The following is a 19,496-nucleotide window of genomic DNA, read 5'->3' as shown; positions in this document are numbered from 1 at the left end:
GGTTTCCACATCCCCTAGACCAGGTACACAGCACAACCAGAAGCTCTTGATGAAACACAGCTTCCCAAGCCCAGCCCCAAAGCTGCTGATTCAGTAGATCAGGGGAGGACCCAGGCATCTGTATTTGTAACAAGCTCCCCTCCCGGGAGGAGCAGAGGCAGGCTTTGCCCCTGCAGCCTCTTTGGCAGGCCTGCGGGCTCCCTGAAGGCCAGGGCCCGGCTCGTGGAGGGGCTCAGCACTATAGGTTGCCCTTTGATCTTCTCAGGCCCTGCCCACTCGAGAGGCTCAGGGAGGGCCAAGCAGACCTGTGGCTTATGTGGGCAGGTAAGAGACTAAGGCAGAGCTGGGCCTCTGGGTCCTGAGGGCCCCCTGCTGGCCTGTGTAAGTGGTGTCTGTGACCTGCCAGGGCTGCCTTGGCGAAGGCCCCAGCTCCATCCCTGGTCCAGGTATCACCCTCAGGGTGTGTCTCCTGCTGCTGCGTCAGGCCTGTGGCCCTGAGGGGGTCAAAAGGGGTACAGTGACCAGGGCAGAGGTGGAGGTAGAGTCTTGCACACGGGCCCGTACCAACTGCCACCTCCAAAAAGCCCCTCCTTCGGGGCGCTCAGGTGGCTCAGTCGGTTGAGGGTCTGACTCTTGATTTCGGCTCAGGTCATGATCCCAGGGTCTTGGGGTCAAGCCCGACATCAGGCACTCTGCTGAGTGTGAAGTCTGCTCGAGATTCTCTCTCTCTGTCTGCCCCTGCCCCTCTCCCCCATTCATGCTCTCTCTCTCTCTCTCTCTCTCTCTGTCAAATAAAAAATAAAATAAATTTTTAAAAAATGTACAAAAAGCCCTTCCTTCCTGCTGAGGATCCTGGGAGTACATGCCATTTGTGATCTGACCGTGCTCTGTGTTCTGCATTGGACACTGAGAACACTGAGGCCCGGGGACGAGGTCTCTTGCCCGAGGATGCCCAGCTCAGGAGCAGGGAGGCCAGACAGGAGCAAGGTTTTATTCTTAACCTCTGTGTCAAAAAGGCAGGGCCGGGGCTGAGAGCGAGTTCAGACACCATCCATCGTGAACATCTTTAGGTGGATTCATCTTTGGACAGTCAGCTGGTTGGGAAGGGCCCTGTGGGTCCAAGCCGGGAGAGACAGAGAGGCTTCTCAGGCCACGTCTCTCCTTTTGTCAGTGGAGGCCCAGAGAGGGCAGGCCCCTTGCCTGCGATCACACAGCAAATTAACAGCAGAGCCTGAACTAGACCCCGATCACCTGTCTCCCATCTAGCTCTTTCTCTGCCCCTTCCTGCATGGCAAGAAAGACCCCAAAAGGTAGCTTTGGCCAGGGCTCACCTCACAGGGTGAAGGTGGCATGTTTGGGGTCAGAGGGCAAAGCCAGTCCCTCCTGCCATGGGGGGGGAGGAAATCTCCTTGGGTTTCAGGAAACCCCATGAGCTTTGTTCCAGGAGGAGAGCCTTGCTCCCAAGTCCATCCTGAACCCATGAGTGTGGGAAAGAAGGCTGGGGTCATGGGGACGGGTGTCCTCATTCACTCATGCATTCACTCATACATTCCAGAAGCATTTACTGAGTGTCTGCTGTGAGCTAAGAACTGTGGAGTGCCAGAACTTCTCAGGTCTCTGGCCCCACGACCCCCAGGCTTCTCTCCTCGGGTCGTCTAGACGGAGAGGTCTTTTCTCCACATGTCGGGTGATTCTCCTTCTCCTCGTGCTGGTGGAAGCCCCACTTTGTGGGGCAAGAACCAGAGGCAGCTTGGGGGGGGGGGGGGGCACGGCTGGCTGCCTGTCCCCGTCCCAGCCCAGTGGCTGTCAGCCTGGAGCAGCCAGGGCCAGCCTCCCGGGGATCGGCCAGGGCGGGCGGCGGAGCATCCGCGTCATTAATAATGAATCGCTAGATGCCTCCTGCGCTTCCCACCGGTCACCTAATTTACTTGGCGGGGGCGCCCGATGGCCCGTGGTGTGCAGAGCCAGGAGTTGGACTCTGGGAAGCCTGGAGAAACAGCTGCTCCCCTGAACGCCCCCCCCTCGCCCCCGGCAGCCCCCAGGCCACCACCCTGACGGGAGGCGCCCTCCCTTCTCCCCTCTCCCCTGGAGGAGGGCGATGTCACGCGGAGGTCGGGAGTAACCTGCAGCCCAGCCCTGCCGGACACCGCCGGCCTGGGGACTCTGGCAGCCAGAGCCAGACCAGGGTGAGTGCAGGGGAAGGACCAGTAGAGCCGAGAAGGCTGTGAGCGGAGAAAAAATGGCACCGCCCCCACCTGGATTTCCGAGTTCCCTCCGATAAGGTCTTTCCTCGCATGCTTCTGGACATTCGATTCCCTTCTCTCGGACACTGCACAGGATTTTTCTCTCGCTGCCTTGGGAAATCCTCGCTTCCGGAAGGAGCGCCTCGCAGCTTCCTGGCTTTCTGGGATAAAGCCTTGTCCTGGGAACAGGAGGACTTCTAGGGGCAGTTGACTTCAGAGCCCAGAAGGAGGGGGACGCAGCCAGGAGCTGGGCCCCAGCCTTGGCATGCAGGTGTCTTTTGTGTGCTCGGAGCACAGCCTCAAGGGCCGGGGCCCCGAGGAGCGGCTGGGCCGGCCAGCTGCCAGCAGCCCCAGCCTGGGCTCCCGTGGCCGCTTCCGCGCCGTGGCCATGGTGGCCCGGAGCCTGGGACACCTGTCAATGCAGAGCCTCCCGTGTGCCGGTGACGCCAGCGTGAAGCAGCCAGGGATGAAATATAGGTACGGGCTCCGGGGTGGCTTCTCAGGGTCGAGGCTGCCTCCCCCACCACCCCCATCAGGGAGAGCCGGGGAAATCTGCAATCCATTGTCAGATTTGGACACTCTGCGTGCTGAGAGGTGGCGGAGGGGGGCGGGGGGAAGAGCTCCTAGCACTGGGTGGACTGGGTGAGAAACAACATTGAGGCTTGGCTCACGTTCAGCCCCAAATTTCTTTCTTCACCACCACAGGGCTAAGATGTATGATGGTTTCTCTTCCTTCTGCCCGTTTGTTTCCTTTGTTGGGGGGTGGGGGCAGTGGGTGGTGGTAACAGTAGCCAAACCATCCATGTGATGGTTTCCAAGACTCAGGGATGCTTTCTCTTCCTGGGGACCACCGCCAACACCGGCCAGAGGGCCTCCTGCCCTCCATGCCCTCCCCTAGGTGGTCTTTGCAGTTAGGCCCTCATGACAAGCGTTGGTTTGATATTCAGGGACCATTGAGTGAACCATGTGATGAAATTCATCTTCCAGACCCCAGGCCGGGGTCCTCCACAGGCAGGACCACCACTCGGCAGGGCACAGAGCGGCATCTGGACCCTCCTGCTGGTGGCTTAGCCCAGACTGCACTGTGTACATCTGCCTGGGCTCAGTCTGCCGGTACGTGGAAAGGGTGCAGAGCATGAGCGTCAGGGGCAGGGACCTTCCTCCCCCTCCTTGGATGTCACCCCTTGTCCCACCCTGGGCCTTGCTCAGATGCTGGGCACATGCACCCAGGTGGAAGAGGAGAGTCCCTGCTTTGTACCAAGGACCCCTGGGGCCAAGGTCGGAGGGCACCTTGCTTGGCAGTCTGGCCTTTCTTACTATGAGTGTTTCTGTATGTCCACCCTTAGGCCTTTCTAGAATGATGTTCCTGGGAGATGATGTTACAGCAAACAATCTGCTGCGGCTGGACCCCAAGAGTCACGTAGGCTCAAAAAGAGCCACAGAAGATTCTAGTTGTATTTGAGGAGAGTGTCTGGGTGTCTAGCTGGTGGTGCTGACAACTTGAAAAGTAATGAGAGATTCACTCCTAACACCTGAGATGTTTAGCTTGAACCTGCCCCAAAACCGATGCCTGAAGTCAGACCTCGCGTGAAAGAACCGTGTGGAGTTCCCTGCCTCCTGGAGATGAATTTTGGAGTAACTCTGATTTCTTTTGCGCCTCTGCCTGTATCCCTTCCTTCCCTGGGTCCTTGGGGGTGTTTGATATTCTTTTATGAGCCTTTGGTGTAAAAAGGCTTGTGTTCCCAGCCTCTAAGCTTGAGGAGGACAATCCAGATTGGAATTCTCCAGTCTTGGAGCCCTGCCGGCTTATCTCTTTTTGTTAAGTTGGGATCAAAAGCTAAGAGTAAACAGGCTATATGTTTCAAGCTAGGTACCTGTTATCGGCTGATACTTTTAAGTCAGTCCCAGGATCATTAAAGGAGTTAATATGAGTGAGATCATTTCTTAAAATGTAAAGTGCTGTGTAAATGGAAAATATGGCTATTCACATGATTTCCCTCCTAAGATCCTGTGGTCGATTAAGGAGTAAATCTCAAAGAGCCTGGTTGCTCAGGATTACCGCGTGTGCATAGGTATGTGTGTGTGCATATCTGTATGAGTACACACGTGGGCACATGTATGCATATATTTGCACATGCGTGTGTATGTGCATTTGTGTGTTCAGGTATGACACATGCTGGAGGCAGGGAGGGCGAGATGGATGCTAAGGGGGTTTGCAGTCCAAGAGGCTGGGTTCAGATCCCAGCCCCAGCACTGCCTAATTATGGGACCCCCCCCCCCCCCCCGCCATCCATCCTTACATGTGGCCTGGTGAGCTTTTCTGGACTACAGTGTGGGGGGAGGAAGGCGGGTTCTACCTCTAAAGGAAACGTAGTTGCCTAGAAGCTGAAGTGGGAGCCAGAGTCCAAACCATTGGGTACCTACCCTTGGTGAGCACAGGGCACCTGCCTTACAGGTAGATACCTGCCCCTCCTGGGGTTGCTGCATAGTGACTGTCCCAGCACCACGGCTTGGGTCCAGATGAGGGCTGCAGGGGGCCTGGTTATTTGCCCCCAACTCCGATCACCTTAGGAAGCTGGCCAGAGGTGGGGGAGGCCTCCAGCCACACCCTTTGGTGCTGAGGGAACAAAAGGTGGGTGGCCAGAGCGCCAGCCACATTCTTGCCAGAGGGCCCAAGAGGGGCTCCGTGGTGGGAGAGGCGTGATGCCAAGCCCCGTAAGCGGCGGGGCCTGGCCTCAGGGCCTGGGCTTCCCACCCCCCAGTTTCCCAACAAGCAGCCCTGAGACCCTGCGAATGTCAGCTGCAGTCTAAGGACGAAGGCCCAGAAACCCAGGCCTGTTCTTAGGGAGCCTGGAGTCTGTGAGCGTGGCAGACCTGTGAACAGGTAATCACACACAGCCTCCCTCCTCCGTATGACAGCTGATCAGAAAGTGGCCTGGTCCCCAGCCCCGGTCCAGCTGAGGCTGAGATGTCTGGGGCTCCCCCCCACCGTCGCGGAGCAGTCATGTTTGTAAAGCTTTTCGCCTGGAGGTACCCTGTCCCTTCTCATCCCTTCTCCCGAGGCCTGGCAGCGATGGCAGAACTAATACCATCATTTTATCAGCGAGACAACTTGAGCGGGAGAATTGCAGCATCACGCGGTGTCCTAGTTTCATTCGATTATTCCTGTGGGCAGCGGGTGGAAAAGCAGCTGGAGAGCCTGGGTCGGAGGCGAGGAGCCCCTTCTGGTGGGCGAGTTTCAGCCACAGACCCAGGTGGACACAGCCAGGCGTTCTGTACCCTCATCTGCCTGTTGCTAACGCCGCTCGTCTCCCCGAACACGCAGCACGTTCAGGCATTTGGTTCCATGCTGGTAAAAGGGAACTCCGAGAGGATGTACCTAACGCTTAGCCTTCCTCAGAGCCTGGCCAGGAAATTGCTTCCCACGGTCACAGGTGGGAGCCGGTTTTGCAGAGTCGGGAGCTCAGCCCCCCTTCCAGCACCTGGATTTATTGAGAGCAGGTGCCCGGGGCCCTGTGAACCGCTCCCCCCCTCCCCCGCCCCCCCCCCCCCGCTGCCCGCCGGGCATTGCTAACGGGGTTCTGCGGGTTTTTGTGTCCTTGCACATTTCCAGGGAAGGGGTCTGTAGCCTTTATCGGCTTCTCAAAGGGGCCTGTGACCTCCCAACAGTTAAGAACCACTGATCAGAGTCCTCTATCCTTTTTGCCTCGTTACCAGATTTCTCGCCACGGGTCCCTTCTAACTAGCATGGGGAAAATTGCACCGTTAAATCGGCCCGGCCTGATGCGTGGTCTATAGGCGATGTGCTTTGCCTTTCTTTCTTTCTTTCTTTTTTTAATTACTTTTTAATTCCAGTTTATTTACAGACAACAAAACAAAAATTACCTTCCTGCCTAGCAAGCAACAGCAATTCACACACGGTTTAAAGAATGTAAGAAAACTCTCAAGTCACGTCTTTTGACCACTCAGCCCTTGGATTTCATGCATACTCTGTTTTAAATTTCTCATAGCAGATCTGAAGTTAAATCAAGTATTTTCCCACAGGCTTCTGGAAATGTGGTAACACTGTGTAAGGCTAAGGTATACCACATAAAGATCTGACGTGTGTGGGTGCACTATGAAAGGGTCACCACGTTACATATGGCGACTGTCCCTCACCTCACACATTGTGCCTTCCTTGAGAGCAGCCAGAGATGCCAGGGGCTCTGGGTCAGAACATACGAGACATGCTGAGGGCACCCTCAGGTTATTTCACTGATTTCTAAGGGGAAAAAAAAAAACTTCTTGACTGGTCCATTGCTTCTCACGTGAGGAAAAAAGGCCTCTGTGCTCTGTCTCCTGTCTCTTGGAGGTGGGACACATGCAGAATCCGTGTTCTGTGACTCTGTGCCCCGAGGGAACACGTGTTATCTCGTGTCATCCTCTCAGCCGGCCCTGTGAGCCCATTCTACAGAGGGGCACACTGAGGCATCACGAGGTTACATCGCACACCCAAAGACGCATAGCCAGGGTTTGAGCTCTGGCTTCAGAGCCTCTGCTCCCTCTGCCCCCCTCCCTGAAAGAGAAACCAACTGCTGTTCTGTTCTGTACTTTATTTAGGGAAAATCCCAGCCCTCCCTGCAGGAACTGTGGGCTGGCAGCCGGGCTGCTTTTAATGGGAAGTTTGAACAGAAGCCTGCGTATTCCAGAACTACTTTAAATTTGGAGACACGTGAAACTGTTTTCAAACCCCTTACAAGTTTATTGTACCCCCTCCCCACCCCCCACAACCACCTGTGGATCTTGGGACTAGGAAACCGAAGCTTCGGAGGGCCCGAGGGGGCCAGGTTTGGGGGGAGAAACTGAGGACACAGCATCCACTAAAGTTGGAAGTGGGGTACCCCCAGGAAAAAGCTGGGGCCCTCTGGGACGGAGGCTGGGGTTCACCCTCTGGGTCTGTCACAACTCTCTGACTTCCCGGTGCCTGGCCGGGTGTTGCACCCGGGGGCCGGTCCCAGGACTGAGATGCCGGCAGTGGGGTCCCCCTGAGGGTAGTGGACTCCGACCCTGCCCTGGCCAACTTCCCCATCTGGGCAGCTCGCATCCTGTGTCCCCCGTAAATGCAGACAGGGTCATGCCATCGTGGTGGGGAGCATGCTCTTGGAGCTGACCGCCTGGGTGGGCTCCTGGCTTCGCCACTCCTGGGCGGGTCCGGCATGCTCTCAGGTCAAGTGGGAATATTGGGAAAAGGAAGGTGCCTGACCCACAGAGCCGTGGAGGATCCTCGATGAGTTGCTGCCCCCGCAGGCCCCCAGCCGGCCTGTGCCGGGACAGATGGGCATCCAGTCCTCAGCAGAGCACTGCCACACCTACATCAGCCTTGTTTCGCCCGTGAAACAAGACACTGTCCACTCTGCCAGCCTCTCTCTGGGGCGCTCTCCAGGCCCCACCATGGGCACCAGCAAGGCCCAGGCCATGGCCGAACTGTGGTGTGTGTGTGGCAGGGGCAGGGGGAGGGGGGCGGGAAGTGGACGGTTGGCTCTTGACCCTCAGGGGGCAGGTGAGCTACAGTAGGACTCTCTCCAAAGGACCCGTGGCCTTCAGAGCCTCAAAAGATGCATTGACTAGGGTGGGGGGCTCAAGGAATACGGCACTGGGAATAGGGGGGCCTGCGCCTGGCTGCCAGGTCCTGTGCCACTCCTGAGAACTCACACCAAGTTTGTTTTCCAGGAACCTGGGCAAGTCGGGCCTGCGGGTCTCCTGCCTGGGGCTCGGTGAGTGTGGGGCCCCCTTGGTCCAGTGCCCCCCAAGGGAGCAGGGGCTTTGGGGGGGACTCAAGGGGCCACTCCTGGGGGTAAGGGTAGGGAGCCAGGATGGGGGGGACGCTGGTGAGGCTGTTGCCATGGCAACCAGGAGGTGGGTGTGTCCTAGGGGAGAGAGGGGGGAGACAAGGCAAGTTATCAGGGCCCTGTGCCCACACAGCCCCCTGCCTCGCGCCAGAATATTAGAGAAGCACGCTGGTCCCAGGTGTGTCTGGAGACCATCTTCGTTCCTCACGTGGCAGAGTCCTCATAAAGGGCAGGTGGATTTTTTGCCCGGATGTGAGTTCTGCTCCCAGAATACACTGTCCCTCCACCTCCATGGAACACACAGTATGCTCCCGCCACACCCCTCCACACACATACACGTGTATGCCGTCCAGCAAGAGTGCGGGCGTGGCTGTCAGACGTAGCCTGTTTTCCGGGAGACACCCCTCATCCTGCTCCGTGTGGCTGGTGACCAGAATGGGAGCCACATCAGCGTGAGCCCCAACGAGCAGCTCAAAGATCTGCACCCGGCTGCCTGCTCCAGGCACGTCCTGTCCCCCAGGTTGGTGGCCCCAAGAGAGGAAGACTTGCCCTGAAGGCCAGGTGTCCACACGTGCCGAGGACATGCTCACCGCAGAGCAGAGGGGCACGGTGGCCTGTGGCTGCCCGCCCCCCCCAAGGCCCTGCAGCCTGAGGACTGAGCACTCTGGGGGAGGTCCAAGCTCCCTGGGGAGGCTCTCTGACTTGAGCCTGTGTGTCTCCTTCCAGGAACATGGGTGACCTTCGGAGGCCAGATCACCGATGAGGTAAGACGGGGCTCCCTCGGCCCCCAGGTCCCAGCAAGGGCTGCCTACGCCGGGCACGTGGTAAAGTCCACCACATGAACCACTGGGCCTGTGCTCACAGTGGCCACCGCAGCCTCCCTCTTTCTGTTCTTCAAGGGTGCCTTGACCCTTTGGGTAGCGGGAACGGTGAGGTGAGCCACGGCAGTATCGAACGATCTTGTGCCTGTGCTTAGCAGCTGGGTGCCTTGGGGCGTCCATGAGTCCCCTAAAGGCACAGAAACTCCGGCTTCTCACCTGCACACCTATTCCACCACTAGCCAGGAAAATTCAGGGAGCGCATGCTTTCCAAATTACAAAGCCCGATGGATTTCTAAGCTGCTCCGACAGAGAACACCCACGCAGATCTGGAACTTCAGTAAGTATCCGTGGAGGTCATTCCGAATGCGGATTCAGCAAACTTGACTGCAAGCTGAGGACTCTGAGTGGCTCCCCATTCTACCGAGCTCCTAACTGCGTTTCCCGGAGCTGCCATCAAAGGTACTTGCTGGGGCTTCTGGCTTCCCACTGCCACGCAGCGTCTGCCGTGGAGAGGCGGGTGCACCCCGGGCTGCTGTGCACGTCGGGCCAGTGAGTGAATATCCTGGAAATGAGAACAGTGGCATTTGCTTAGAGAGTCCTGGACATCTGCACAAGAAGCTGTCCTCATGTCTGCCCTACGTACTCTCAGAAAGGTCACGTTTAAAAATTAATCAGTGAGTTCATCTGAGACCGTGTTAGCTGTGATTGTTCTGTTCATTTTCAAAGGAGAAGCGTTGCTTCCGTCAAAATCGAAATGTATTTAACTTGTGCTTTTGTTCCGTTTTGGTTTTGTGGCAGTCGCTGGTCCTCAAAGTCCCTTGCCCTTGCTTTGGGGGTTCTGGCTCTGGACTATCTCAGGGTAAAGTGAGGGGTTTTTAAGGTGCAGGGAATTGTTTCGCCTCCAGCTACCAGATTGGTTCAGAGCACTTGGAATAGAAAGTCGGAGCCCCGGAGCCCATGTGGTTCACCCTAAGGAAGTAGTGGGTGACTCACCTGTTTCCCTTTTGACGTGGAGGGGAAAGACTTATTTTCCCCCACGTGTGACGTCTTTGTGAGAAAGATACAGAGAAGTGGCGAAATCATAACCATCCAGTTAGGTGACATCTTCACCAACAGATACATTGCGCCCTGAGTATCGATTAACGATCCAATGGCGGCCTCGCTGGTTCTGGCCTCCGCCGCGTCTCCGTCCTGTATATAGTGACACGTGTGAAGATACCAGAAGTCGTTTCCAGGTGACACAAAGCTGGGAGGACAGCGGACACAATAGATGACAGATTTGGGGTTCTAAAAGGTCCTGGCAGGTGAAAGTGATTGAGCGAGGGAGCGAGCAGAATTTTCGTATTAAATCCTACATTTAGTGTCCAACAAGATCAATACGTCAAGGATGAGGGGCCCACCTCGCCGCGGTTCAGATGAATGGCCGGGTTTTATTCTCTAGCCGGCTGGCTTCCTGCCCAGACCAGGGTGGCCACGGGCCACTGCGCATTCCAGACGGGTGCCCCACCTGGAGCACGGTGTGTCCAGAGGAAGGTGCTTGCCGTGCCAAAGAATCCAGAAACGGGGTCCTGTTTTTAGAGCTCCCTTTTGTACACAAGACGCCGTGATGCCGGGGAGATACAGAAACAAGGAGCCGGTGGATTTTCTGTGGCAAAGTGGTGTTCCCCGGCAGGACTCCGCAAACGGCAGTGAGCAGCATGGCCCTCGGGCCAACTCTGGCCCCCAGCCCAGTTTTGATTCTTTTTTTTTTTTCTTTTAATTAAGTATATGAAACATAAGATTTGCCATTTGCATCATTTTTATTGTGGTTAAGTATGCATAATATAAAATTTACCACGTTAACCGTTTATAAGCATACAGTTCGGGGGCATTAAGTACATCCCCTTTGCCGTGCAACCATCACCACTGTCTATTTCCAGAATTTTGCATCGCCCTAAACAAAACTCTGGAACCATGAGGGAATAATCCCCCAGCCCCTGGGGAGCCTCTATTCTACTATCTCTATGAATTCCACAACCAGGTGTTTATAAATAAAGTTTTATTGACTGGCGGCCACGCCCACTCATTTACATATTGCAATGGCCACTTTCCCAGAACCCCACCGCCCACAAAGACTGCAGTCTTTACTCTCTGGTCCGTCCCAGAAAAGGTCTGCCGTTCCCGGCCTTCTGGGTTCACAGCAGCTCGCTGCAGATGTCTGTGGGGCTGTGGCCCCGGGGAGCCTGGCAGAGTGTTAGTAAAGCTCTGATCATGTGGCCTGGTGTGGGGGCCGCCCTGGTCAGAGTCAGGTTTCCAACCTCTAGTCTGGTGCCCTTCCTGTGACCTGACACGGCTGCTCAGGCGAAAAACTCCTCTTCAGAGCATGCGTTCAAAGCGGCCCGGGCATTAAAAATCTAATAAGGATAGTAGCTACAATCTTTACATTTATTTATTTTTTTAACTTGTTTAATGTTTATTTTTGAGAGAGAAAGAGAGTGTGAGCAGGGGAGGGGCAGAGAGAGAGGGAGACACAGAATCCAAAGCAGGCTCCAGGCTCCGAGCTGTCCACACAGATCCCGACACGGGGCTCGAACCCTCGAACTGTGAGATCATGACCGGAGCCGAAGTTGGACGCTCAACCGACTGAGCCGCCCAGGCACCCCTAAACTTGACATTTATCATGACACTCCATCCTCCATCGACCCAGGGAGGTAGTGTTAGCCCTATTTCGAGGACACAGAGCTCCAGAGACACGTCAGGTGCCCGAGGTCTACCTGGAGAATCCTGGAGGGGGGCCAAGGTCTAGGATGGGATGGGTTCCTGGTCCCCCGAGTAGGAGCGGAAGGGAGGAGGCCCACGTGTCTCCTAAAGTTCCTCCTGCCATTAGTTTCTGATGTTGGAAATAGCCACTCACAAAATAGAGGCCCCATCACATAAAGTAGGACAACGCCCACAGAGTGGAAGTCTTCAGAAGTCACGTTTTGAAGAATGACGGGAACAGGCCCAGAGAGAGTGCGTGGATAACAGCACCTGCAGCGGTCTGTGTGTTAGAGCCGTAGTTCTGCAGGGAAAAAGCATATATTCACATAGAAAAACCCGAAGAGGAATTATACCAAAATCCTAGCATTGACAAAAATAAAAAGCCCAGCCCTGAAAATTCCCGGGCCCTCATTCTCTTTCTCACCGTCCTGGTGTGGTTAGGATCGTGTTTATGTCTTTCTGCTAAGCGACAGGTGAAATGGGACGGGTGTCCTCTGAGTCAGAGCCTGCTAATCTTCCGTGCATGGCGGCCAGGGCCTGGTCTGTGCGAATTTGCCCGGCTTCCGTCCTCCGTGGGGGTGGGATCTAGGCGTGTTCACAGCACTCGTGCTCTAGCTCAGTGAACAGGAGGAGGTCTCCCTGGCACAGGAAGGGAGGAGCAAGGCGTAGACAGGGGCAGTGAGGAGGTGGTGGGGGAGGGCGGTCTGGAGGCCTCCGGGGCCAGCTGAAGACGGTCTCCACCCAGCTCGTGCCTGGTGGGCACCCGCAGAGTGCCAGGTCCCTGTCATCGGCTGCTATCTTTCTGGGGAGGGGGACAGACCGTAAGCACATCTTATCTCTGAGGGCGAGATGTGTCCTGTGGCTGCATTAACGAATTACCACCAACTGCATGGTTTTAGAACTACAGAAATTTCTTTTCTCACAGTCCTCTGTTTGTGACCACATCACTCCAGCCTCGGCCTCTGTGGTTACGTTCACGCTCCTCTGTGTCAGATCCTTCCTCTGCCTCCCTCCTACAAGGACACCTGTAGCATTCAGGGCCCACATGACAATCTGAGAGCATCGCCTATCTCAAGACCCTTAATGTAGTCACATCTACAGAGACCCTTTTTCTACCCAAAGGACCATTCACAGGCTCCAGGAGCTGTTATTTAGTCAACCACAGAGAACAAGAAAGCAGAGAAAGGAGTTCTGGGATGTGGGCTCCCAATTTATGCAGGACGATCAGGAAAGCTGGAGTGAGAGTGAGCCATGTGGTGATTCAGAGAGAGAGCATTCCAGGCCAAGGGAACAGGACTGTCCCCAGCCTCCAAGAGGCCACAGGAGGAGCCTCAGGTCAAGAGATGGGATCAGAGGTGAGGGAGCAGATCTGGTGAGGACTTTGGCTTTGACCATCCAGGGCAGAGAAGCCACTGGAGATTTTTGGACAGAGGAAATTTGACCTGACTTAACTCAAAAGGCTCACTCTGGCTGCTCCACTGAGGACAGCCAGTCCCTCCCGCCAGATGGTGGGGGCTGCTTTTCAAGTTGTAATGTATGCATGAACCTCCTAGAAATCCAGTTAAAATGCAGGTTCTGCTGTGACAGGTCTGGGCCAGAGCCTGGGATTCTGCATTTGTGATGCTGATGCTGCTGGTCTGTGGACCGCACTTTGCTCAGGTAGAGTGTTGGAGGCAAGAACAGAAGTGGAGAGAGTCAGGGGCTACCACTGAAACCCAGCCGAGGGCATTCTGGCTTGGACCAGATGGCTTCAGTGGAGGTGGGCAGGGGGGTCCAATTTTAGATCAGCTTCAAGGGGGAGCTGGAAGGACCGGCCAAAGTTCTGATGCTGGAGTAAGAGAAAGCTGGGCAAGGAGGAGGCCCAGGTGTTGGACCTGCGCACAGGAAGGACAAGACACAGCAAGCTACCCTCCTTCTTCCACCCCCCTCCACCTACTCTCCCCCTTCCTGCCTGACAAACTCCTAACCATCCTTCAAAGCCCAGCCGTGTAAATCCTGACCCACACTACAACATGGAGGAACCTTAAAGGCACCAAGCTAATGAGATAAGCCAGCCAGTCACAGAAAGACACTGTGAGACTCCACTCATATGGGGTAACTAGGGGAGTCAAAAATATAGAAACGGAGAATAGATGGGTGGGCACCAAGGGGCTGGGGGGGGAGGGAGGCATGGAAAGTTAGTGTGTCGTGAGAACAGAGTTTCTGTTTGGGGAGATGAGAAAGTTCTGGAAGTGGGCGGGGGTGATGGCTGTACAACATGCATGTACTTAATGTCACAGAACTGTATACTAAAAAGGTTAAAGTGGTAAATTTTATGTTACGCATATTTGACCACAGTTTTGAAATCGTTTTAACTAGTTTGGGTTGATTTCCAAGATGTAGCGTGCGAAGAGCAGAGAGCAGAATATCCACAGTGGGCAGTGTCTGAAGTATCAAAATAAAAGCCCTGGCCCTGAGTCACCTCGGCTCAGAACCCTCCCCAGGAGGCAGTGTCACCCCCAAACCGTCTGTATAACCCTGCCTGGGCCCAGCGCTGGGTGCTCTCCCGGGCAGAGCTTGGGCAGCTTGGTGGGACGCACCCCGGAAAAGTCTGGATGAAGACAAGACGAACTGGTGAGGGAGCCTGCTGTGCCTGGAGCGCTGAAAAGCAAGAAAGGGACCCCCGAGGTGGAGAAAGATGCATGGGGGGTTGGGGGAGGCTCCGGGAGGGCACCCGGACGCCTCCCGACAGCGTGATCACACTTAAGTGCCAGTGAAGCCGTCAGCCCTGCAGGTGGATCCAAAAAATCCTCCGCGGACAGCCTTACCACCCCCTGGGCTTTCTGACTCAAATGACAGCTGCTGACTGATGGGAGTTAGCTTTGGCCTGCTCAGTATCAGAAATATTTGGGGTTCCTTGCCCACGTTTGAAAAATCAGGAAATTTTTACCACCCCCAAATTCCCTGGATCTCTGGCTTCTCTTGAAAAAAATCAAGGAGTGTGGTCACGCTGAGCTGCCTTCCCAGGGGCAGAGACGGAGTGTGGGTTCCCCACCGGCCACCGGCCTCACTCTCCATACCTGTCCGGCCCCTGGGGCTTCTGAGTCCGGTATGGAGAGAATCTCTGCGAACCCAAATGTGGCTGGCTGTTCGTCCTACAGGTTTTGAGGGTTGTGGAGTGTTACCGAGCCCACCCTGGGCAGCTGGGGACGCAGGCTCGGCACCCGAGCTGAGCTTTGAGGAGTGAGGGGCGGGGGAGTTCGCCTCCACGACTCTCAAAGGGACACCTGCGCTGTCCAGAGGACCGGCAGAGTTCTCCGCTGCAGCGTGGGGGGGCTGCTGATGGCAGGAGGGCCTCCCCCAGCTGCTCGAACCTCACCCCCGCTCCCAGTGGGTCACTGCTGCTGAAGCGCGAGCTCATACTTAGACCAGCCTGGGCAGCAAACTCTGGCCTCCCGTGAGGCCAGCGTGCCTGCCGGCTGAGGGTGGCATTTCCTCCACCTGCAAACAGTAGTAACATCATCCTCGTACGGTTGCTGGGAAGGAATCGGGCATGCGGCCACAGGACTCGTCGTAGCCGTAGCTTTAAAAACGTATTCATTTCCCGCCCGGCCCCCCGGATCTATCGCCCTCCTATCGGGGGGCTGTGTTCAACCCGGTATAGGTGCTAAGCTTTGTGATGACCCAACAGGTAAGAGTCCCGCTTGCCTGAAACTCGCAACCCATAAGCTGTTCCTTCTTGTGGGTCCGCTGCTGAGAGCTGCCTCCATGCCTGTCCCTCGGCAGGAGAGGCCGAACGGAGCCCCGGGTGCAGGGCCTGGACCCCCCAGCCCTGGCAGGACAGGGGACCCCCCAGCCACGAGGCGATGCCCTGGAACCCCAGGCACGCCCCCCAGCCTGGCAGGACACTAGCGGCCTGGTTTTCTCATTTCAGATAGCAGAGCAGCTGATGACCTTGGCCTACGACAATGGCATCAACCTCTTCGATACTGCAGAAGTCTACGCGGCGGGCAAGTACGTGTCTTTTCTCGTGGGGAAAGTGTGGTGCAGGCCCTGGCTTCCCTGGGAAGAACCAGAGCTGCTGGTACTCCGGTCCTTGTTCCCAAACGTCCACAAATGGGCCTCCCACTCTGCCTACTTTTCTAAAGTCTAAGTGGCTTCAGAAGGTGTTGTTTTCATGGGGCCAGAATTGCAGAACACTGGGACACCGGTCACTTACTAAACTCCCCATGTATCCAAACACAGAGAGGACCACAGTCCCTCTGGTGCCTGAGATGCTGTGCTGGGCCAGAGCCTGATTAAGCTGTCGTCCGTCCCCCGCGCTCCTGCGGCCAGCGCCACATGCCTGACATTCCCACGTCTTAATGGTACAGTGAGGGCTGCAGGGAACGGCAGGGCCTCTCGAGCTGGGGGGAGCAGAGTCTGGCCAGCCGAGCACTGTAGGAAGCACTTCCCATCTTGGCAGTGAACTTCCCTACTCAATTATGTAAAAGCCCTCTTCAGCCAAGGCTGCTGGCTTCAGTTTTAAAGACTAGCTGTAATCAAATCATCCACTCTCCTGCATCGGGTTTCCAAAAGTCAGCTTTTGTTTGTGAAGTCATCTGTTGGCTCTCTGTTCGTCCTCCCTCTGGCCCCTCCTGCCTGGGGCGAGCCAAGTTCCCATCAGCTGGGTCGGCTGCAGCCTGGCTGGCTATGCACCGTGGCTGCTGCGGGGCCAGCACCTGCCTTGAGGGCTCTGGGTTCTTACCTGCGGCTTGAGTTGGGGCCCAGAGCTCTGAGAATCAGGGACCCAGCAGGGCGTTTTCTCAAGTCTCAACCCAGGGTCTGAGGATCTGACAGCCCCAGGAGCCTGCACTGGGACCCCCAGATCTCCTCAGTCCCTGTCAGCAGCCCTCTGCCCGCCCCCCTAGTGCTACAGCCCCCTCCTAACCCCTCCCTGCTGGCAGCTTCTTCCCATCAAAGTGAAATGCTTTCCAGACAGATGAACCAAGCAAAGGGTCAGAGGTAGAAAAGCCCGATGCAGATGCCAGGCCCGCAGGCGTTCCCTGGCCCTGCTCCTGCCTTGGTTTCGCTGCCCATGAGAGCACGCGGCAGACAGCTCCAGGCAGCCTTCTCAGGCTCCAGATGGCCTGGCCCCGTGTACAAGCCTTGCACACCCCACTCCACAGCCGCCACACTCCCTGTGTCCCTGTCTTCACTCCCCCCGAAGAACTGGACACCCAGGGCTGGCATAGCAGGGCAAACGCACTGGGTATCTGCAGCCTCAGGGCCTCTCGGAGCCCCTTGCCGGCAGTCGGGGACTCAGAGCAGCTTCCGGTGGGTTATTGTTACCCCTGGAGCCCACTGCCCTCATCCTGTCCTCTCCTCCGCACGCCTCTGCAGCTCCTTCTCAGTCCAGCCCTCAGTCCCATCAGTGGCATGGTGCCAGCAGTGACCCACACGGGAAGCAAGGGACAGGCCAGAAGAAGCTGTTCTGGAGGGCGGTGGGGGGGCTGCCGGGCTCCTCTGGTGGCTTCTGGGCCAGGCACTGTCCCTCTTGCTAACCAGAATGCCAAGCACATATTTTGCTGAGCCCCCTGCTTCTTATGCTGATGCTAATTTGGGCGCTTACCAGAGAGCTGCAGGATTTCTGTACCCACTCCACCGCCGCCCCCCCACCCCAGCCCCAAGCAGATGTCAGGCTTCCCAAATGCAGGGCCACAAGAATTCACAGCCACAAGCAACAGGCTTTGATTAGCCAATGGTCTACAGCTCCTGCAACCCCAGGACCACTCCTCATTTTTCTCCCTTCCTCCTTTCCTCATCTTTTGTCCCACAAATGAGGGACCAAGGAATAAAAGGAAGAGGCCCAGGGCTGAGTGAATTTCTGTACGTCTTGACCACGAATGACGAGCATTCAGAATGTATGCTGAACAGCTTGCAAATTAGAGCCCATTATTTCTGAGTGGATGACTCAGGCGCTTTTATAATTGGAATGTAGCACTGGGTATGGATCATTCTCCGTCTGTTGTTTTTACTCAGAAACATTTCGCTACAAGCAGAAAGTTCTTAAAACTTAAGCCAGCGCTACAGTGCCAGGCAAGGCTGGAACAGCCCTGCCCGTGACCCCCGCTAGCCCAGGTTTGGTGCAGGGCCAGAGTGACGCCAAAAAGAACAGAGAGCAGTCCTCATGGCGTTTGTCTCTTTAGCATTCAAAAGCAAGAAACAAGAGAGATGCACGCACCCACACACGTGAACACACACACACACGCGTGCACCCTGCTGGAAATTCAGCCCCTGGCCCTGAATGCATGTTGATCGTCTCTGAAAAGAGAGGATGCACTTGATGAATAATTTACCTTTTTAAAAAATATATAGACACTTCTCTGGAAACTTCACCCACGGAACGTTGCCAAACATCTTCCCCGGTGAATTTCCAGCAGGCCAGGGAAACGGGATACGGCAGGCCTCACCAACAGGACATCAGCTCCTTACTTCTCTGTGAGAGCTGGAGCCGTCTGCTCACACAGGCTCCTGCAGGGGCACCACTCACGGCCACCTTCATGGGGGGTGACAGCCGCTCTCAGGCTCTCTCCTCGTTCTGGAATGAAGTGTCCAAGGCAAGGCGAGCATGAACAGCCTGGCTCTGTGGCCCCAGTGGCATTTCCACAGAGGGGACCAAGTGGCCCATTGTCATGGTAGGGGCGAGGTTTAATGTTTTTGTCGCGCTGTAATGAAATCCCCGTATCTCGGTCTTTCCTGCAGGGCTGAAGTGGTATTAGGAAACATCATCAAGAAGAAGGGATGGAGGTAATTACCCTGTTCTCTCTGTGGTCAGTGTCCAGGGCGCACACAGGGAAAAGCGTGGAAAAGGCAGGTGGGAGGGAGGAGGGCACCGTGAGGGACAGATGCGTGCTGGGTCCTGGGCGAGCTCCGGCTAGGGCCCCGAAGCTGCTCTTTCCTATTGCCCAGTGGAGTGCTCAGTGAGGCCTCATTGGCCCTTGGGCAGCCGGCCAGTCCTTCGAAAGCCTGGAACTTCTCAGAACTATTCTCACTGGGGAGAATATTCCAGCCCCGGGCTGCCTCCAGGGGTAGAGAGCATTCACACTGTGGTGGGGGATGCTGTGGTGAGGCGGGAAGCTTCGGCTGAGTCACCAAGTGAGGTGCCAAACTCCGTTCCCCAAGACCAGAGGCATCTCTGCTTGAGGGAGGAGTTGAGCGGGGTGGGGGGGGGGGGTAGTCCTTGTGCCCCTGACTCTGCTCCTCTGCCTCTGATCTCTACCTCTGGTCCAGCAGGGATTCAGGGGGGCCAGGGAACTAGGTTGCGCTCTGATTTGTGTCAGGCCAAAAAGATCTGGACATGAGGACTTCCCGGATGGCCCGGGTAAGGCAGAGGGTATAGCCACTGAGGAGAGGGACATCCTTCTCCGGACTTGGACTCCACCCTTTGCCACTGGCCCTACCTGTAAAGGGACCACGTCTGGCCTCCCTGGCAGGGCTGTCCTGAGGCTCGAGGGCCTGAGTCTGTCAAACGGCTGGCCAGCTAAGGGCCATCACACTTGTCTGGGGAGTGGTGGCCCTTGTGGCTGGGGTCCCCCACAAGCTGCTCAGGGCCCTCCCACAAGGCGCTCAGAAGCCTGAGGGTTCCACCCTCCCCAGGACAGACAGGGCTGGGCACTCGCCTGCACTTGGGGTCCCCTTGAGGCCTGCATGTGTTTATTTTCAGAAACAGCAGAAGCTGTTGTAAAGCTGCCCCCCAACCCCCCCCCACCCCCCCACCCCCGCCAGCGAGTGCAAAACCCCCTGGGGACAGATGACAGACACCCTTCCTCTTGTCCCAACGGAGCTGTTTGTTTCTTCTCGGCTCTAATTCATCACAAAATTCCTCCTCATGCAGTAATTAAAGG

The 19,496-nt window shown here is 56.3% G+C and overlaps 1 protein-coding gene across 12 annotated transcripts in view; it reads left to right on the top strand.

Moving 5' to 3' along the window:
- KCNAB2 (potassium voltage-gated channel subfamily A regulatory beta subunit 2) overlaps window positions 1–19,496 on the top strand; it is an 85,019-nt gene that overhangs the window by 51,413 nt on the left and 14,110 nt on the right. For 10 of the 12 annotated variants that reach the window (XM_058719322.1, XM_058719325.1, XM_058719326.1 and 7 more), the window contains 4 exons: window positions 7,953–7,996; window positions 8,798–8,835; window positions 15,545–15,624; window positions 18,355–18,399. In XM_058719322.1, the coding sequence (XP_058575305.1) occupies window positions 7,953–7,996; window positions 8,798–8,835; window positions 15,545–15,624; window positions 18,355–18,399 (207 nt within the window). Of the gene's footprint in view, window positions 1–2,084; window positions 2,721–7,952; window positions 7,997–8,797; window positions 8,836–15,544; window positions 15,625–18,354; window positions 18,400–19,496 lie in introns of those variants that run through there. The other 2 variants (XM_058719318.1, XM_058719320.1) reach the window with 2 other exon arrangements.

Source organism: Neofelis nebulosa, chromosome 2 (genome assembly GCF_028018385.1).
Source record: "Neofelis nebulosa isolate mNeoNeb1 chromosome 2, mNeoNeb1.pri, whole genome shotgun sequence".
NCBI classification, from domain to species: Eukaryota; Metazoa; Chordata; class Mammalia; order Carnivora; family Felidae; genus Neofelis; species Neofelis nebulosa.
The sequence above is the reverse complement of the archived record's forward strand: the minus strand, read 5'-3'. Positions and strand labels throughout refer to the sequence as shown.